The 14,789-nt window shown below is 33.4% G+C and overlaps 1 protein-coding gene across 1 annotated transcript in view; it reads left to right on the forward strand.

The window, feature by feature from the left end:
- Positions 1-14,789, forward strand: part of LOC147066491 (NFX1-type zinc finger-containing protein 1-like) — a 63,626-nt gene that overhangs the window by 39,681 nt on the left and 9,156 nt on the right. The window contains exons 13-22 of the mRNA XM_085955445.1: positions 1,060-1,234; positions 2,667-2,809; positions 3,812-3,963; positions 4,755-4,935; positions 5,290-5,415; positions 8,913-9,014; positions 10,046-10,204; positions 11,612-11,840; positions 14,166-14,334; positions 14,566-14,677. Of these exons, the coding sequence (XP_085811571.1) occupies positions 1,060-1,234; positions 2,667-2,809; positions 3,812-3,963; positions 4,755-4,935; positions 5,290-5,415; positions 8,913-9,014; positions 10,046-10,204; positions 11,612-11,840; positions 14,166-14,334; positions 14,566-14,677 (1,548 nt within the window). The remainder of the gene's footprint in view (positions 1-1,059; positions 1,235-2,666; positions 2,810-3,811; positions 3,964-4,754; positions 4,936-5,289; positions 5,416-8,912; positions 9,015-10,045; positions 10,205-11,611; positions 11,841-14,165; positions 14,335-14,565; positions 14,678-14,789) is intronic.

The raw sequence follows: 14,789 nt of genomic DNA on the forward strand, positions 1-14,789 counted from the left end.
GAAAAAAACAAAACTCTCTCGCTATATGTGCCCAACGTGTGATGTTGCGTTATGTCTGTCACCTTGCTTTAAAATATATCACATGTCAAAAGAATTTTAAAATAGGTTTATTATTGTATTTGTTTTTTTTTTAATATGTGAGTTCGTGTTAATTTATCAATAATATTCAATAAGTTAAGTGTTTGTGTAGTTTAAATATATTAAAAGGGTCCCCTTTATATTTGTTTACGACTCAACCCGAAGACATTAATATGTGATTTATCGATATGCACTTGAAAATTAGTAACACTTCAATTCGTGGGAACGTAATGCACAAGTGTCGAAATAGTACACACCGCGCAGAGCTCTAACTATTGGCTACAAAATGGCGTCTTACGGTGAGTTCTTTCAAATTTGGATAGCATTCGTTTGTTCGAGTGTTTCTGATATTATAACTGATTTATTACGGTTTTTTAGTGTGTCGAAATTATTTTAATGGTTTTGGGTTCTCGACTGGAGCTGTGACATATTTTTTATTGCTTTTTTTAGTATAGAACAAAGACGATAATGAAATTCATGCGTAGTTATGGTGCGTCATACGATTTTTGAGGCAGGTGCCGGGTTAAGCAGGTACATACGGATTCTTTCTTTTATCATATTGATAATCAAAAGAATTTTCCAACTCGTCCTCCTCTATCAGTACAATATCTATCCAACCAGAGAGTGATTGCTTTTTTAAAGTATTTCTTTTTTTATCTCTTCGCGGGTTCATTCACAATCCATGTTTATTGACAGGTATTAATTGTTATGTTCCCACCAATATCACTCGCAACTCTGCGGTCTTCATAATACCGTGTCGCACAGTACGATTGTGATATCTCGTGATGCTGTGTATCATGTGATTAACCTAATCAATGGTACCATGTAGGTTGATACATATTATATTTTTTATTATAGTACAATGTTCGTGGATATGTTAAATATACTAAATTAAACATAATAAACAATTAAACCCTGCCTAGACTAAATCTACTTCCACCCCTCGCCGCTGGTTAACATGGATGTTTTCTGATGTTTTAGGAGAAAAAATATTATCCCGAGTTGGATTCGGTTCGCATCATCAACGTGGACAATTTCCAAGGAGAGGAAAGTAAAATAATTTTACTATCGCTAGTAAGGAGCAACGAAGAAGCGAAGATTGGATTCCTTTCTACGCCTAATCGTGTTTGCGTCGCCTTGTCCAGAGCCAAAGAAGGTTACAAAGTTTTTCATTTATCCAATGTATACAAAATATGTACTTCATAATTTCATTTTGTTTTTAAATTATACAAACTAATCATGGGATGGTCAAAGTAATCTTTTATATATAAATTTACATTTTCCAAATTTCCAAACCACCCACGATGCCCGCGCCCGCGGATTAAGCATCGGTCTATAACGTCGTGGGTCTTAGGTTTGAATCCTGGATCTGGCAAGTCCACATATTGTCTTTCAATTTGTGTATGAGTCAAGAGTATGGACCTAATAGGTTGAGCCAAGTGGCTGACATCCATTTCTTGTAAAAACAAAAATCTGTTGATACAAACCTCTACTCTGGAGGCCCATATAATCTCATTAGGATCGGACATGGTCGAAAGAAAAGAAGAAAATTTTGAAGCCTGAAATGCGCACTGGTCTTCTGAGCAGTTCTAATCATCAAAATATGTTGAAGTTACAACAAATCAAAATAGAGTTGCCATCATTGACATTAATAACCTGATGTATGCCACAAGCGCGTTTACGTGCTCTACAATTCCGTGCATAATGGGGGCAAGTACAAATACTTGCCCTGTCGATTGTTTCAATTAATTTTTCCGTGAAAATCAGACATAAACAGTAGATACTAAACTTTGTCAGCCATATTTATTTGTTTTCATTGAACTAAAAATACAAATTGCAGATGGTGCTCGATAGATTTTAAAATTTAATTAAACCCTGCCTTAACGGAACCATAATATAAAATATATTCTTCTATCTATAAAATATCTGAAAAATGATATATGATTATATAGCATAATTTTAGATATTTTATGTATGAATATTTTTTGATTATTACATATCAGTATTATGGCCTACTTAGTTACGTAGGGTTTAATTGAATTTTAAAAAATAACCAACATTATCTGCAAAAAAAAATGTATGACCGACAAAGCTTTGTATGCACTATTTATATAGGATCTTATCAGTCTACTCCCACCAGAAATTGGGATGACTTCATTAATTATTGTAAAAATATTATTTTGACACACTTACACATTTTACTTGGCAGTGTTTAAAAAATTGGATTAGGTACCAACTTTATAGGGAAACTATTATTTATTACTTTACAATATAAAGCACATAATATTCCTAAAATAAGGATGCCAGCATAAAGTTCCTAATTAACAAGAATTTAGATATTTTTTCATACATCCGTGGATGGGCTTTTTTGCTTCTTGCGTTTCCGTAGTATAATTTTGTTTGAACCTCTGGAATAAGATTCTGAAAAGCAAATTTCCAGTTGTTCAGAATATAAAAGAATAATTCCTAATTAGTCATAAAAAACGGGGTACGTCAGTGAAATCTATGAGTGTAAAGGGGTGATACATGACGTAAATTTGAGAAACACCGCCCTATCAATTTAATAATGTGTGTTTTGTCTGATTCAGGGTTTTTCATCATCGGCAACATGAGTAATCTAACTCAAAGTAGTGAAATTTGGAAGGAGATTAATAAGACTTTGGTCAACCAAGAAGCGGTTGGACCTTTGCTTACATTGAAATGCAAAAACCACCCTGATGTCCTTACGGAAGTATGTTGTCACTGGTTTTATCAACATGTTTTAAAAATACTACAAATAGAAATACTCTGTCTTATGACGGAGTGCCCGTTGTCGATACCCGTTGTGTATAGTTAGGTTAGGTTAGAATACAAAGTAGAGGTATTTGTCAACTTATGACAGTAGTACATTCTTGTACTTTGGTCGTAAGTTGAGTTTCACACAAAATATATTATTTACATAATTGTGAAATTTTTTTGACCCCTTCCATATCGACTGTGTTTAGGAAAAAGGGCGTAACCCTCGATTTTTCGAAAAGTGCTTTATTAGATATTAACAATGTATACAACTAAATACACATTCTATAAAAAGGAAGTAAACCGCAAATGCTGAATTATTATCTAAATTCAGGTTTTAATTGAGTTAAATTAATTTTTATTTATGGAAAAAAGCAATTATCCTCAAATTTTATTGATTTTTCTGTAATAGCTTCTTTAATTGTTATTAGATCGAAAATATATTACACCAAATCATCAATCATCATGCACCCAATGTCTGTGTATATTTAAAAAAAAATATTATGTTATAAATAAACTAAAATTTCTCAAAAAACGTTTTTTGCCTCCCTGTAAAATTTGTTCTGTGAGGGTTACGCCCTTTTTTCCTAAATACGGTCGATATGCAAAAATTAATCAATAACAATTATTGATCAGGTCCAAAAAATTTGAAAAAATCATAATAAAAGTTAGTCTTTGAATATAATACCTAATGAAAATAAAATGGTTGCTGAAGGATATAAATGACTCCGTCCAATCAACTTCTGGTTTAATTATAGTTAACTAAACAAACTAAGTTGGATTTGATATTTTATGAATATATTGCGATGGAAAAGTACTTACAGAATCAAGAAAAATAAAAATGGAGGTTACTGACTTTGAAGCTAATAACCTCATATAGTCCAAATTCTTTGTACACACCACTGTCTGGACCATAATATAATCTTATTTTATAGATGCAAATTATGTTGTTTTACAGGTAAGAAACAAAGTGGATTTCGAACTGGTTCAGAACGGCGGTTGTGATAAAGATTGCAACACTCTACTTGAATGCGGACACTATTGCAAGATAAAGTGTCATGTGTTTGATACTGACCATAAAGAAAGAGTGTGTAAGGAGAAATGTCAAAAGTGAGTATTTGTATGTCCTTGCTGTATTTTAATAAACTTCTTCCATTGGCTTTAGTTCTTGTGAGCTGGATTTTGTACTGGTATAGTTTTATGCAAGATTAACCCTAAAGAGTCACCATATGAAAAGTGAAGTTGCAACGATCTTCATGGAATCGATGTTTCTGGCCTTTGGTCACACTTTAGCGTACGGCAGCAATGCTTTCGCGTGAACGGGCTGGATGAACATGTACAGGTGTCTAGCGATTCAATACACTACCAGTCTCTTCAAAACTTTTTAATCACCTTGCGAATACGGCATTCATAATTTTCGCAGTACGACTGACCGTCGAAGATTTTCAATTTTCGTAGAATGATTCTGTTTTTTATATGTGCAGTGGAGAAACAATCAATTGTGTTGAACGGTAGACTTTCAACTGATAATAATGTCAAAAAATATGCACTAAATATTTGGCAGGTAACAAATGACTGGACTGTGAAATTTGTACCATGAGTTGGGTATAATTAGGATATTAATTGGGATATTGTGTATTGGGGATATTATTCAGGATATTCTATCTTTATTATTATTTAAAGTGCTAAATGTACAATTTAGTGCTTATTTATTTATTTAACAAAAAAACATAGAGTACATAAGAAATTATTATTTCAAGATGTTCACAACATGACATTTAGAAAGAAAAGAACACGTAAAGTAAGGTAAGTAAGTAGAGAGAAAAAAACAAAAAACAATTAATTTATGATGAGAGATATCTTCTGAAAAGTAATACTATTTGTCTTATGTTTAAATGCAGGTCTTGTCTATTCGATCACGAGTGCTTGTTGCTATGCAGTGAAAAGTGCAAACCGTGTAGTGTCCTGGTCGAGAAAACTTTACCCTGTGGACATGCGAAAAACGCCCAGTGCTGCAAAGATCCTTGCGAGATAAAATGTATGGAGAGAGTTGATGTGACACTTCCGCTTTGCTTGCATATGGTAAGTTGGTTATCAGCCATTGAAATTATTACAATTTGGATAGTTTCTTAAAATTGTAAGTAAAATGTACTATGATTAAGAAAAATATGTAATGAAAATAAAAATTCATGGAAAATGTTTCATAATTTTTAAACTACCCTGAAATTTTAATAAAAAAGTGGACACTTACAGGCCTGTCCGTATCACTAACGGACAAATGCCAAAATTTCTATCAAAAGAGCGGACATAGTATTTTTGAATGATAATATTTGATATTTTCAAAATTGATATCTTGGATTTAACCTATTTAATGATGTGATCCTGTATTTATGTTTCTTTTGTGTACCTATATACATAATAGTGCTTTTTTTATAGGCAACAAAGTATTGTTACGAGGATATAGATGATGTTGCTTGTGAAACTAAATGTATTGACCGATTGGAATGTGGACATGTGTGCACTCTGAATTGCCACAAGAAAGATGACCCCGAACATGAAAATGTGAGTTCTGTACAATATTTTCATTCACTTATAATTCACTAATAATATAATGCAATAATAAGATTTGACCCTGCAACGAATTCACATTTTATTACATTTTTTTACAATTGTAAGTTTAAAAAAAATAAAAAATCTTTTTAATGTTTTCGGATACATATTTATTAATTAATACAGTTGAAATTGTAAATTATCAAAAAAAAATCTCAAATTGCAAGCTTCGTATATTTCCGCTAGGTTCTCTGCTGGCATGCGTCTCCCCCTTAAGCAGACTTACAATGCCATCATAAATTGTCCGCAAATTTGTTGGGTGCCTACTTATAGATATACCATCATAAATCGTAAGGTGTTCGAATTTAGAACTAAGCTCGTCACTGTATGAAAAGTATTGAATGATATGTCAAATATTAGCATGTGGTGCCCTCGCTCAGCGTACAACTTATACTGGTGGATGTATACCTATTTTATTATTTATATTTGGATATTTTAAACAACACTAACAATGACAAAGCGTATCACGGGGCCTTAAGTTTGTTGTGAAGCATCAGCAGTTTTTTACACTCGGTAATGCCTCAGGAGCAGCTACCCAAGACAGGTCACCATTCTCTCAAGCGGAGCTTTGTCCGAGTTTACTGAGTTGATTTAAGATAATAAAAAGTGCCAGAGAGAATAGCACGGAGAACTAACATAAAAGAAAATGAATTTAATTATAAATATTATACAAAAACCAAGCTAAATAATATGGATATACAAAAACTATGTGAAGAGATCAGAAGATAAGCAATAAGACGCTGCAAAAGGACACTGCAATATAATTGGCCTTTGTGGCGACTGGGTCGGATGACCTGATGGGCACAACAGCTGGTTGCACCGACTTGAGCAACCATATTTTAAACAGACTGATTTACCAAATATCTTAACCCTTAACCAGGCCCCAGGAAGTTATCAGAGCAATAATTATAATTTCAATGAAATATAACCTTTATTTATTTGTGAATTATATGTACTTATGGAAATTTCAGTAGGTCTAAGAAAACTCCTGAAAAACTATGTGGGAACGATTTTCCCATTGCCTGGTAAGGGAGAGGTTTAACAAGTTGAGTGTGGGATGTATATTACCACAGCCTGACATTTTTCAAAATAAAACAAGCATTTATTTTTATACATTTATTACAATTAGGGATTCCAATCCCGGGATCCCGAATCCCGGGATCCCGGGATCCCGAGCTATTTTCAATACCTATGAATCCCGGGATTGATAAACATAATCCCGGGATTTCGGGATTGATTTTTTTATCAATTTTTATGGAAAATAAAATAAAAGCGAAAATATAACAGAAAAAATACTTTTAATAAAAAATAACTACATTAGAAATAAACTGAGTTTGAATGAAGTTTGATTTATACCCATGTGTAGGTTGCCGATTCATTTTATTTTTTCACATAAATTATTAAAAATGAGAAAGATTGGAAAAAACAATGCTTCGCACTTTTAACAAAGTAATTCCACCATGATATCATACGTTTTACGGCAGTTTCATATTTGGCTGACTAATTAGATTTATGAAGCGGAAAGGCCATAAGTACGCCATGATTATTTGATTTACTATTTTAAATCTCGCTAATCCATTCATTATGTCTTTACTATCAGAAACAGCAATCTCATATTAAATTCACATTATTATTTATATTACAATATTATTTACTCCATTAAACTTATGTATTTCCAAGATTGAACGTATACAATATTAACAATAAATGTTTTAAATAGTATAAATTATACTAGATTTATTTTTGACCGATTTTATCAATGTTATTTGTAAATATAAAAATTTTATATTAACAATGGAAAAAAATGCCAATCCCGGGACCAGTCCCGGGATCCCGGGATTGTCAAATTGTAATCCCGAAATCCCGGGATCAGAATTTTGGCTCGGGATTGGATTCCCTAATTACAATCAATCAAAACACAGAGAAAATCGGAAAAATATTAATTATTAATAATTGTCTGTATGGAAATCTTCCATGCACGAAGTTACACACAAGGGCACTTTTCAGATTTTGCATTCATATTTGGACCTTTTTTCCACCTGTTTTGTACTACAAAATCTGCATCGTCTGAATGTTCCTTCTTTTAACCAATGCTCTCCTCTTTGCCCCAACCGTATTTCATCAGGGACACCAAATACACCACCCTTTTTGTTTTTATAAATTACCGGTGCATGTTTCGTCGGTCCTTTGAAATTTGATTTTATACTTCTAGCCAATCTCAATCGAAAATCTCTGTGTGTATTACTTCTACTCGTATTCCCATGTTTATATAAAATATATGTATTTATAACGGCTGCTTCGAAGAGGAACCAGAATAGTCTCAGCCAAGATTTCTTCGATTTACGCCCAATTGCATATGAACTTCTGTAATGATCGAAGTGATCAACTCCACCCATGCTTTTCGTGTATGCTGCAATAGCTGATGGGCAAAACATACTTTTTTTCCTGCCATTTTTTTGTCTTCTTTGAATTACTTCAATATTTCTTGGGTTTACAGCAGTAGACAATAAATGAACGTCTTTTGTATCCCTCCATTTTATAACACCGATAGGATGAAAGAATCGATATGTGAACTCTCCCGGTGCCAATCGCATTTCTTTTTGTTTCCTCTGTTCTTGCGCAGTCAATTTTTTTTTCGTACCAACTAGATCTGCTGGTAATCTTCACTTCGTACTGACAATATATTGTCATCATCTTCATCTTCAGAAGAATCCCAGGCTTCTATAATGTTATCAATTTCTATTTGGCTTAGAGGTACCTGAAAATTATAATAAATAGGGATTTTTTAGTTTCATGGTAAGAAAAATAATAAGCCTTAACGGGCAAAGGTCATATAATCCCCACATAATTTCATGCATTATATTTCACATAATATAAATTATTTTACATAATTGTAATACAAATATAGAAGAACAACTCATAATCTACCAAATATAAAAAAATTGTCCGACTTACATTGTGTTTTTTCGACATTATGATATTATTTAACTGCTTTGCTCTAAAAACGCACGTACAAGTCGAGACATGTAAAACAACTAACCGTCAAACTCGCGGACACATTCAGATTCACACTTCATTATGTTTGAGTCATAGGCAATATATTCGTTGTTGAATTTTGACTGATAAGTGGGTAACATTAAACCATTGCCCGATAAAACACAGCCAAATTGTAAGTGGGAAGCATATTACCATTACCTGGTTAAGGGTTAAATTAGCATATCACATCATCTATTAAAAATTAGACCGTTTCTACTTATATGAAAATAATGTACAATGGAATTTTTTTCGTGAAAATTTCGAATTACGGCGAATTTAGAATTATCCGTGTTCTTATTAACGAAGTTTTACTGTATATACATTCAAATTGTCACACCATTACAGGTTATTGCAGGGATTTATACAAATATTAATTCAATATGACTGTAATGTTGTTTTTAATTAACTTTCAGTTTGTTTGTCATATGCAATGCACTGTCAAAAACAAGGATTGCACGATGGACCATCCTTGCCCCAAGGAATGCCATGAAGAGTGTGACGTTTGCACTATTGTGGTAAGTTTTCCTTGTTTTATTTGGTTGTTGGTGGACAATTTCAGATTGTTTGATATTAATGTTGGTAATATTCAAAAGAAAAGTTTAATTACTACAGTATGTAGTGACAATTTTACATAATTAAAATCTTTGGTACCTACCTAAACATTGAAATTTAATGTTGATAATGTGCTTTTGGGTTTAATAACCAGCGACCTGTTGCCATTGTATTTAGCAATATATCACCGGTATAACCACAATTTTATTTACTCGATGACCCATTTTCATCCAATTGCAAATGTCTTGGCACAGAGTAGATAAAATTGTGGAATGAGTCTAAATAAAAAAAACGTGTAAAAACTAACGTAAAGGCCTAATTACACCAGTAGACTCGCAGACCCAATCTGATTTAACTATCGTCGTGAGCAATCATCGCAAATAGGAATTACTTGGAACGATTCATCTACCAACTTGATCGTGTTGACGTTTGATTCATTAAAAAGTTCACCAAAAAAAAATGTATTGTTTAGTTTGGTGGCAACTTTAAACAGTCTTACTATGTTGTTACTTATACTAATTAGAGATGACATTTAGACAAGTAACGAATTGCTGGTTGTATTTACTAGGATATTATTTTTGTTTTGTATTGCCTGTTTTAATAATGAATAGTCAGGCACCTTTCATTTTATTATGTAAATGTCAAATTTGTGATGTTATGTCAAACACAAGAAGACCCGCACGTGCCGGGCAACACTCGGAAGCTCAAAATTAACTCGGATATTTTCGTACGTTCTCGGTAATCTCCGACACGATCGTTACAAAAAAATAGGAATTGTTCCAATTCAGTTACAACTCCCGGGAACGTTTCTTAAGTGAGTGACTTTTCACGATCGGGCCAGATGGTTGGCCTGAGAACCTGCTAATGTAATTTGAGCTTTACTAAATACATTATATCCACATATAAGCTTTATAGAATTTTTTTTTTTGGTTTTTGCACACGCAGCTATGCTGACAGCCCTTGATTTTCTGTAATCTATTTATTTGTTTTGCAGGTTCTGAAAAAGAGGGACAATTGTCCCCATTCTGATAAAATTGCTTGCAATATAGACATCAATGAAACCAAGTGTCTGAAGAAATGCAGTAGGGCAATGAAGTGTACTCATTTCTGCAAAAGAACCTGCTACCAACCTTGCGATATCTGTGATGTTAAGGTTACTAATCAATCTACTTGCCCATTACAATATTATTTTTACAACATCATTTACTTTCCCCCATTATTTTCAACGACAAGAGATGAATGCAAAATTAGCACTAATTATTTTTATTACGTCAACCCTAATAATTATTTAGGTTAGAAATAGAGTTTTTGAGAAAATCATATAAAACAATCTCTTTTTAATTAATATTGTCTTTTCCAATTTTCCATATGAATTTTGCGTTTTCATCTTTTATACCGCGTGTTTACACATGCATGGATTTACTGTTGACAGTAAGTATTATCGCAGCCATAACAAGAAAATGTATGGGTAAACATGTATTATCCTGCAGTTGCGGGCTTGCTTCTGAATTTTCATGTGACACTCTCCTGCGCAGTAGAACAATAGTGGCGAACCTACCGGTAAAAAAACGAACTACGAACGAATTTTCAGGTTGACCGAATTTCACTACCTGTCAAAGTAGTATGAAATAGTACCATAAAATGACAACATCGCATCTCGCTCACTATGGAAGAATGAGATTGGAGAGACAGTCAGCACTTTTACGTGTAAATAGTTATTGTCATGATAGTTTTAAATACGCATTATTGCTGCCAGTAAATCCATGCATGTGTACAGGCGCTATTATTCATCATTTTTATATCGAAGGAAATGACACTTGCACCAATATCGTCCACCATTTTGATTTTACACATCACCAATGCAGGAAAGATAACACAAATATATAAAAATAAAATATATAGTGTTGCCATGTAGAAAAGTTTATTTGCCTCAAGCACTTTTACGAAGATCATTATTGCATTCACAACTCAAAACTACCCAAATGTACCATAAATCATTTATAGTGGTGACGCTTCATTAATTTATTAATCAGTTAATATATGGATTGTTATTTTTCTTTTCTGTGGGTGTGGGTGGATGTTTAACATTTTGACTGAAAGAGTTTTAAATTAATATAAAAAAGTTTATAATTTTTCTAAAATAGTCTATAATCTCTCTATTTCATTATCTAAGGAAAGGAGATGGAGACTTGTTTTGTTTCAGTGTCTTCCATTTCTGTAATAAATATACATACAGAACAGACCTACAAACTTATCTGTAGAATGGCCAAAAATGGAACTACAAACAACCATAGGACGCCATTTTGAAAATTTTATTTGAATGTCGGATTTTGTCCAGTTACCGAATCTTTATTGGGTAGTTTTCGACAGTGGCTCCACCATACCATTTTTCAGATAAGTTTGTAGGTCTGTACAACATGACTGACTCTCTGTTGTCTATACCGTTAGTTTTCATAATAATCAGTATGACATGTCATGATTTGACAACCATCTGCTAATTTAATCACTATAGATATGTGGCATTTGCAAGACCATTTTAATCCCATTTGTAAAATTTCAGGTCCAGAAACTTCGTTCTTGTGGCCATTCTGTTTCAACAACATGCAGTGGGAATCCTGAATTGGTACCTTGTGAATCAAAATGTAACCGACTTTTGGAGTGTGGCCATCCATGCAAAAAACAATGCAGTGCTAATTGTGATGCGACCGTTTGCCAAGTTCTCGTAGAAAACCCCTTACAGTTACTGTGCGGCCACAACTTCCTTATTCCGTGCAACAAAACCAAAATGGGTAAGATGGTTTATGATTTCTCAAATGTTATTCACTACAGATTCACCAGAATAAGTTGTCCGCTGAGTGGGTGCGCCACATGTTAAGATTTGACATATCATGTCATACTTTTTATACTGAGATGAGATATGTTCTAAATTTGAACACCTGACGATTTATAACGGTATATTTTTACCAATAATGATTTTTTATGGAAAGTCCATAGTGTTCTATAAAATAAAACGGACTGTTGGGTGGTGTTTTCGCTTATGTGATGTTCGTCCAACAGGTAGGTACATGTATTTGTTTGAGGCGAAGTAAAAACGGTCTCATTTGAATTTGATTTGACACATTCAATTTAACATTCAATTTGATTACGATAATCGAATAAGTAATATCACTATATAAAAATGCAGCGCAACAAGCTAGGACCGGATTCCTGCGTCTTGAGAGGCCGCCAAATACCATATATAGCAGTGGCGAATGGTGGGCGTAGGCTGTTAAGATCCGCCATAAATAGTGCACATTAACTTTTTCAGACATACGTATTTGTTTTCATTGAAATAACACTAAGTACAATGTACAGATGGTGTTAGTTAGTTTTTAAAATTCAATTAAACTGTAATGTGTATTTTTAATCCAACGAAATCAAATAACTATGCACAATTTTGTCGTATCACCCAAAATAGACCAAACTATTACGGTTTCATTTAGGCAGGGTTTAATTAATTTTTAAAATCTAACCAATACCATCTGTAAATTGCAGTCTTAGTTCAATAAAAACAAACACATATGACTAACAAAGTTTAGTGTGCATTATTTATGGCGGATCTTAACATCCTGCTTCCACCTTCGCTACTGATATCTAGAGTATACGGCGAAGCTACAGGATGCTACTAAGGCCATTAATGTCGCAAAAAGACTGGCGAGTGACATGGATTCTCTCAGGCGCCGTGTAGTGTTCATATGCTCCAGCTAAGGGGTGGACATGGCCGAAGAAGAAAAAGAAGCCACCGCTGTCTTTTATTACCTTTAATTACTGTCTTTGCCCGTTATTGTCATGCACCCACTCGCTCCACCTACCTCCGTTACTTTGCACATGTTTTGGTTCACTAGATCAGAGGTGGCGAAGAATCTTTTTATGCTTAGGTTCCAAAAAACTAAAAAAAATATTTTAACAAAGATAGCGAAGGGATTTCTTTTAATATTATGAACCGCATATTTAACTTCCATTCAGAAAGCTAAAATATTATATTAGTTCTAAGTTAAGAGTTTTTTTTAGTTTTCATAAATAATCAGCATGCGTGATACTTTCCATTGCCATCAATATTTCTTTCCCCACAAAAGATTTTTTTAGCTTTCATTCAGAAAAGATTACATTTACCACCACTCTGGATACTAAAGTAAATTGTTGTTCTTATAATGACTTGATTTAACTTTATCCTAACACCGAATGTTCTTTGTATAATGTGCAAAGAACTTTAGAGAAATTATAAAAGTACTACAAAACTTATATATATGTGGATATCACTGATGCCAGCCCCAGTGCTGCCACATTTTTAAAATGGACTTTTTGTACAAAGTCTATTTATTATAGTATTTGGGGGGAAAAATATAGAATGACAAAAAATCCTACAGAACAGAAGTCAATATATTCATATGTCAGCGAAACTCCTTTTTTTAGATACCTATTCCAAAATCAATAACGAATACTTTTTCCTGCAGTAATGTGATTTGCCTCTGTTCAACATAAATAGTACATACAATTTTTCTCACCACCCTGTCAGCTGAATTTCTGCATAATTTGTATTGATTGTTTCCATTGTACATTGTACATTTTTACTGAGCTCTCTTTTCTTCTTTGGTGCTAGGGCACATTTCAGTTCCTTAATATTCTAAAGACATCTGCAAGTCGCAGCGCGCTATTCTTGTATCCCTAAAATTTTGAGTATTGTACTACAATATTGTGTGCGATGTCATCCTAAACATCACATCGCAATTGCAGCAAATTACTGCTCCCGATGAGGACTTCAAATCTTTTACTCATTGTGTTGCTTAGTACTAGTTTCAATATAGGCTTGTGTTTATTTCTGATCAATGGAAACTAATTCCACAAACTATCATCACCCGGCACGAGGAAGGTAGTACAGACTTTTCTGTTTCCCTTCGTCTGGTTTCCCTGTGATTTGGATATGTAACCATATGCTTTGACATATTTTTTTTTATGAATTAATTGCAGTCCAAGTATTCTGCGATTCGCTAATATGGCGTCTAAAATTAGGTTTACGAACCAATCTTTTCAAATTTGGTAATGAATATTGTTTCTGTGTTTTTTTTTATAAATAGAAAATGAGAAGTCTTCTTTTTTACTGATGAAGTATTGTAAAGAAGAGTGCGGTCACGTGTTGAAAGGATGTGAACACAAATGCAAAGGGACTTGCGGTCAATGCCTCGGTGGTCGTTTGCACATGCCGTGTCAAGAAAATTGTGGCCATCTCCTGGTGTGCGGCCATAGGTAATAAAAGTTCCATAATTGATAATTTTCTATGAACGCTCAAAGAAATATTTGTTTGGTTTATAATTTTTTTTTGTTTTACTAAAAATTCGAATTACAGCATTAGCAATGTTCTAGTGAATAATATTTAATTGAAAATTTTTTTGATTCCCACCACTAATGATTTTATACCTTCATTCGTTTTGAATACAGTTTGATAACGCAATAATTCTTATTTTTAAATATTTCCAGTTGCAATCAACCGTGTCGGGAATCATGTCCGCCATGTAAGCAGTTATGCGAAGTAAAATGCAAGCATTCCAAGTGTCCGTTGCCTTGTGGAGTACAATGCCGCCCATGCAAGGTATTGCTTGATTAATGATTATTACGATACCCGTAGCTCGCGAATGAAGGTTGAAAGACCACTGCTCTAATACACAAGTTTTGACATTCTTCGCATGTACAAATTTTAATAT

Source organism: Rhyacophila brunnea, unplaced genomic scaffold (genome assembly GCF_057557595.1).
Source record: "Rhyacophila brunnea isolate RB1 unplaced genomic scaffold, BYU_Rbru_1.0 scaffold_5, whole genome shotgun sequence".
Lineage (NCBI taxonomy): Eukaryota > Metazoa > Arthropoda > Insecta > Trichoptera > Rhyacophilidae > Rhyacophila > Rhyacophila brunnea.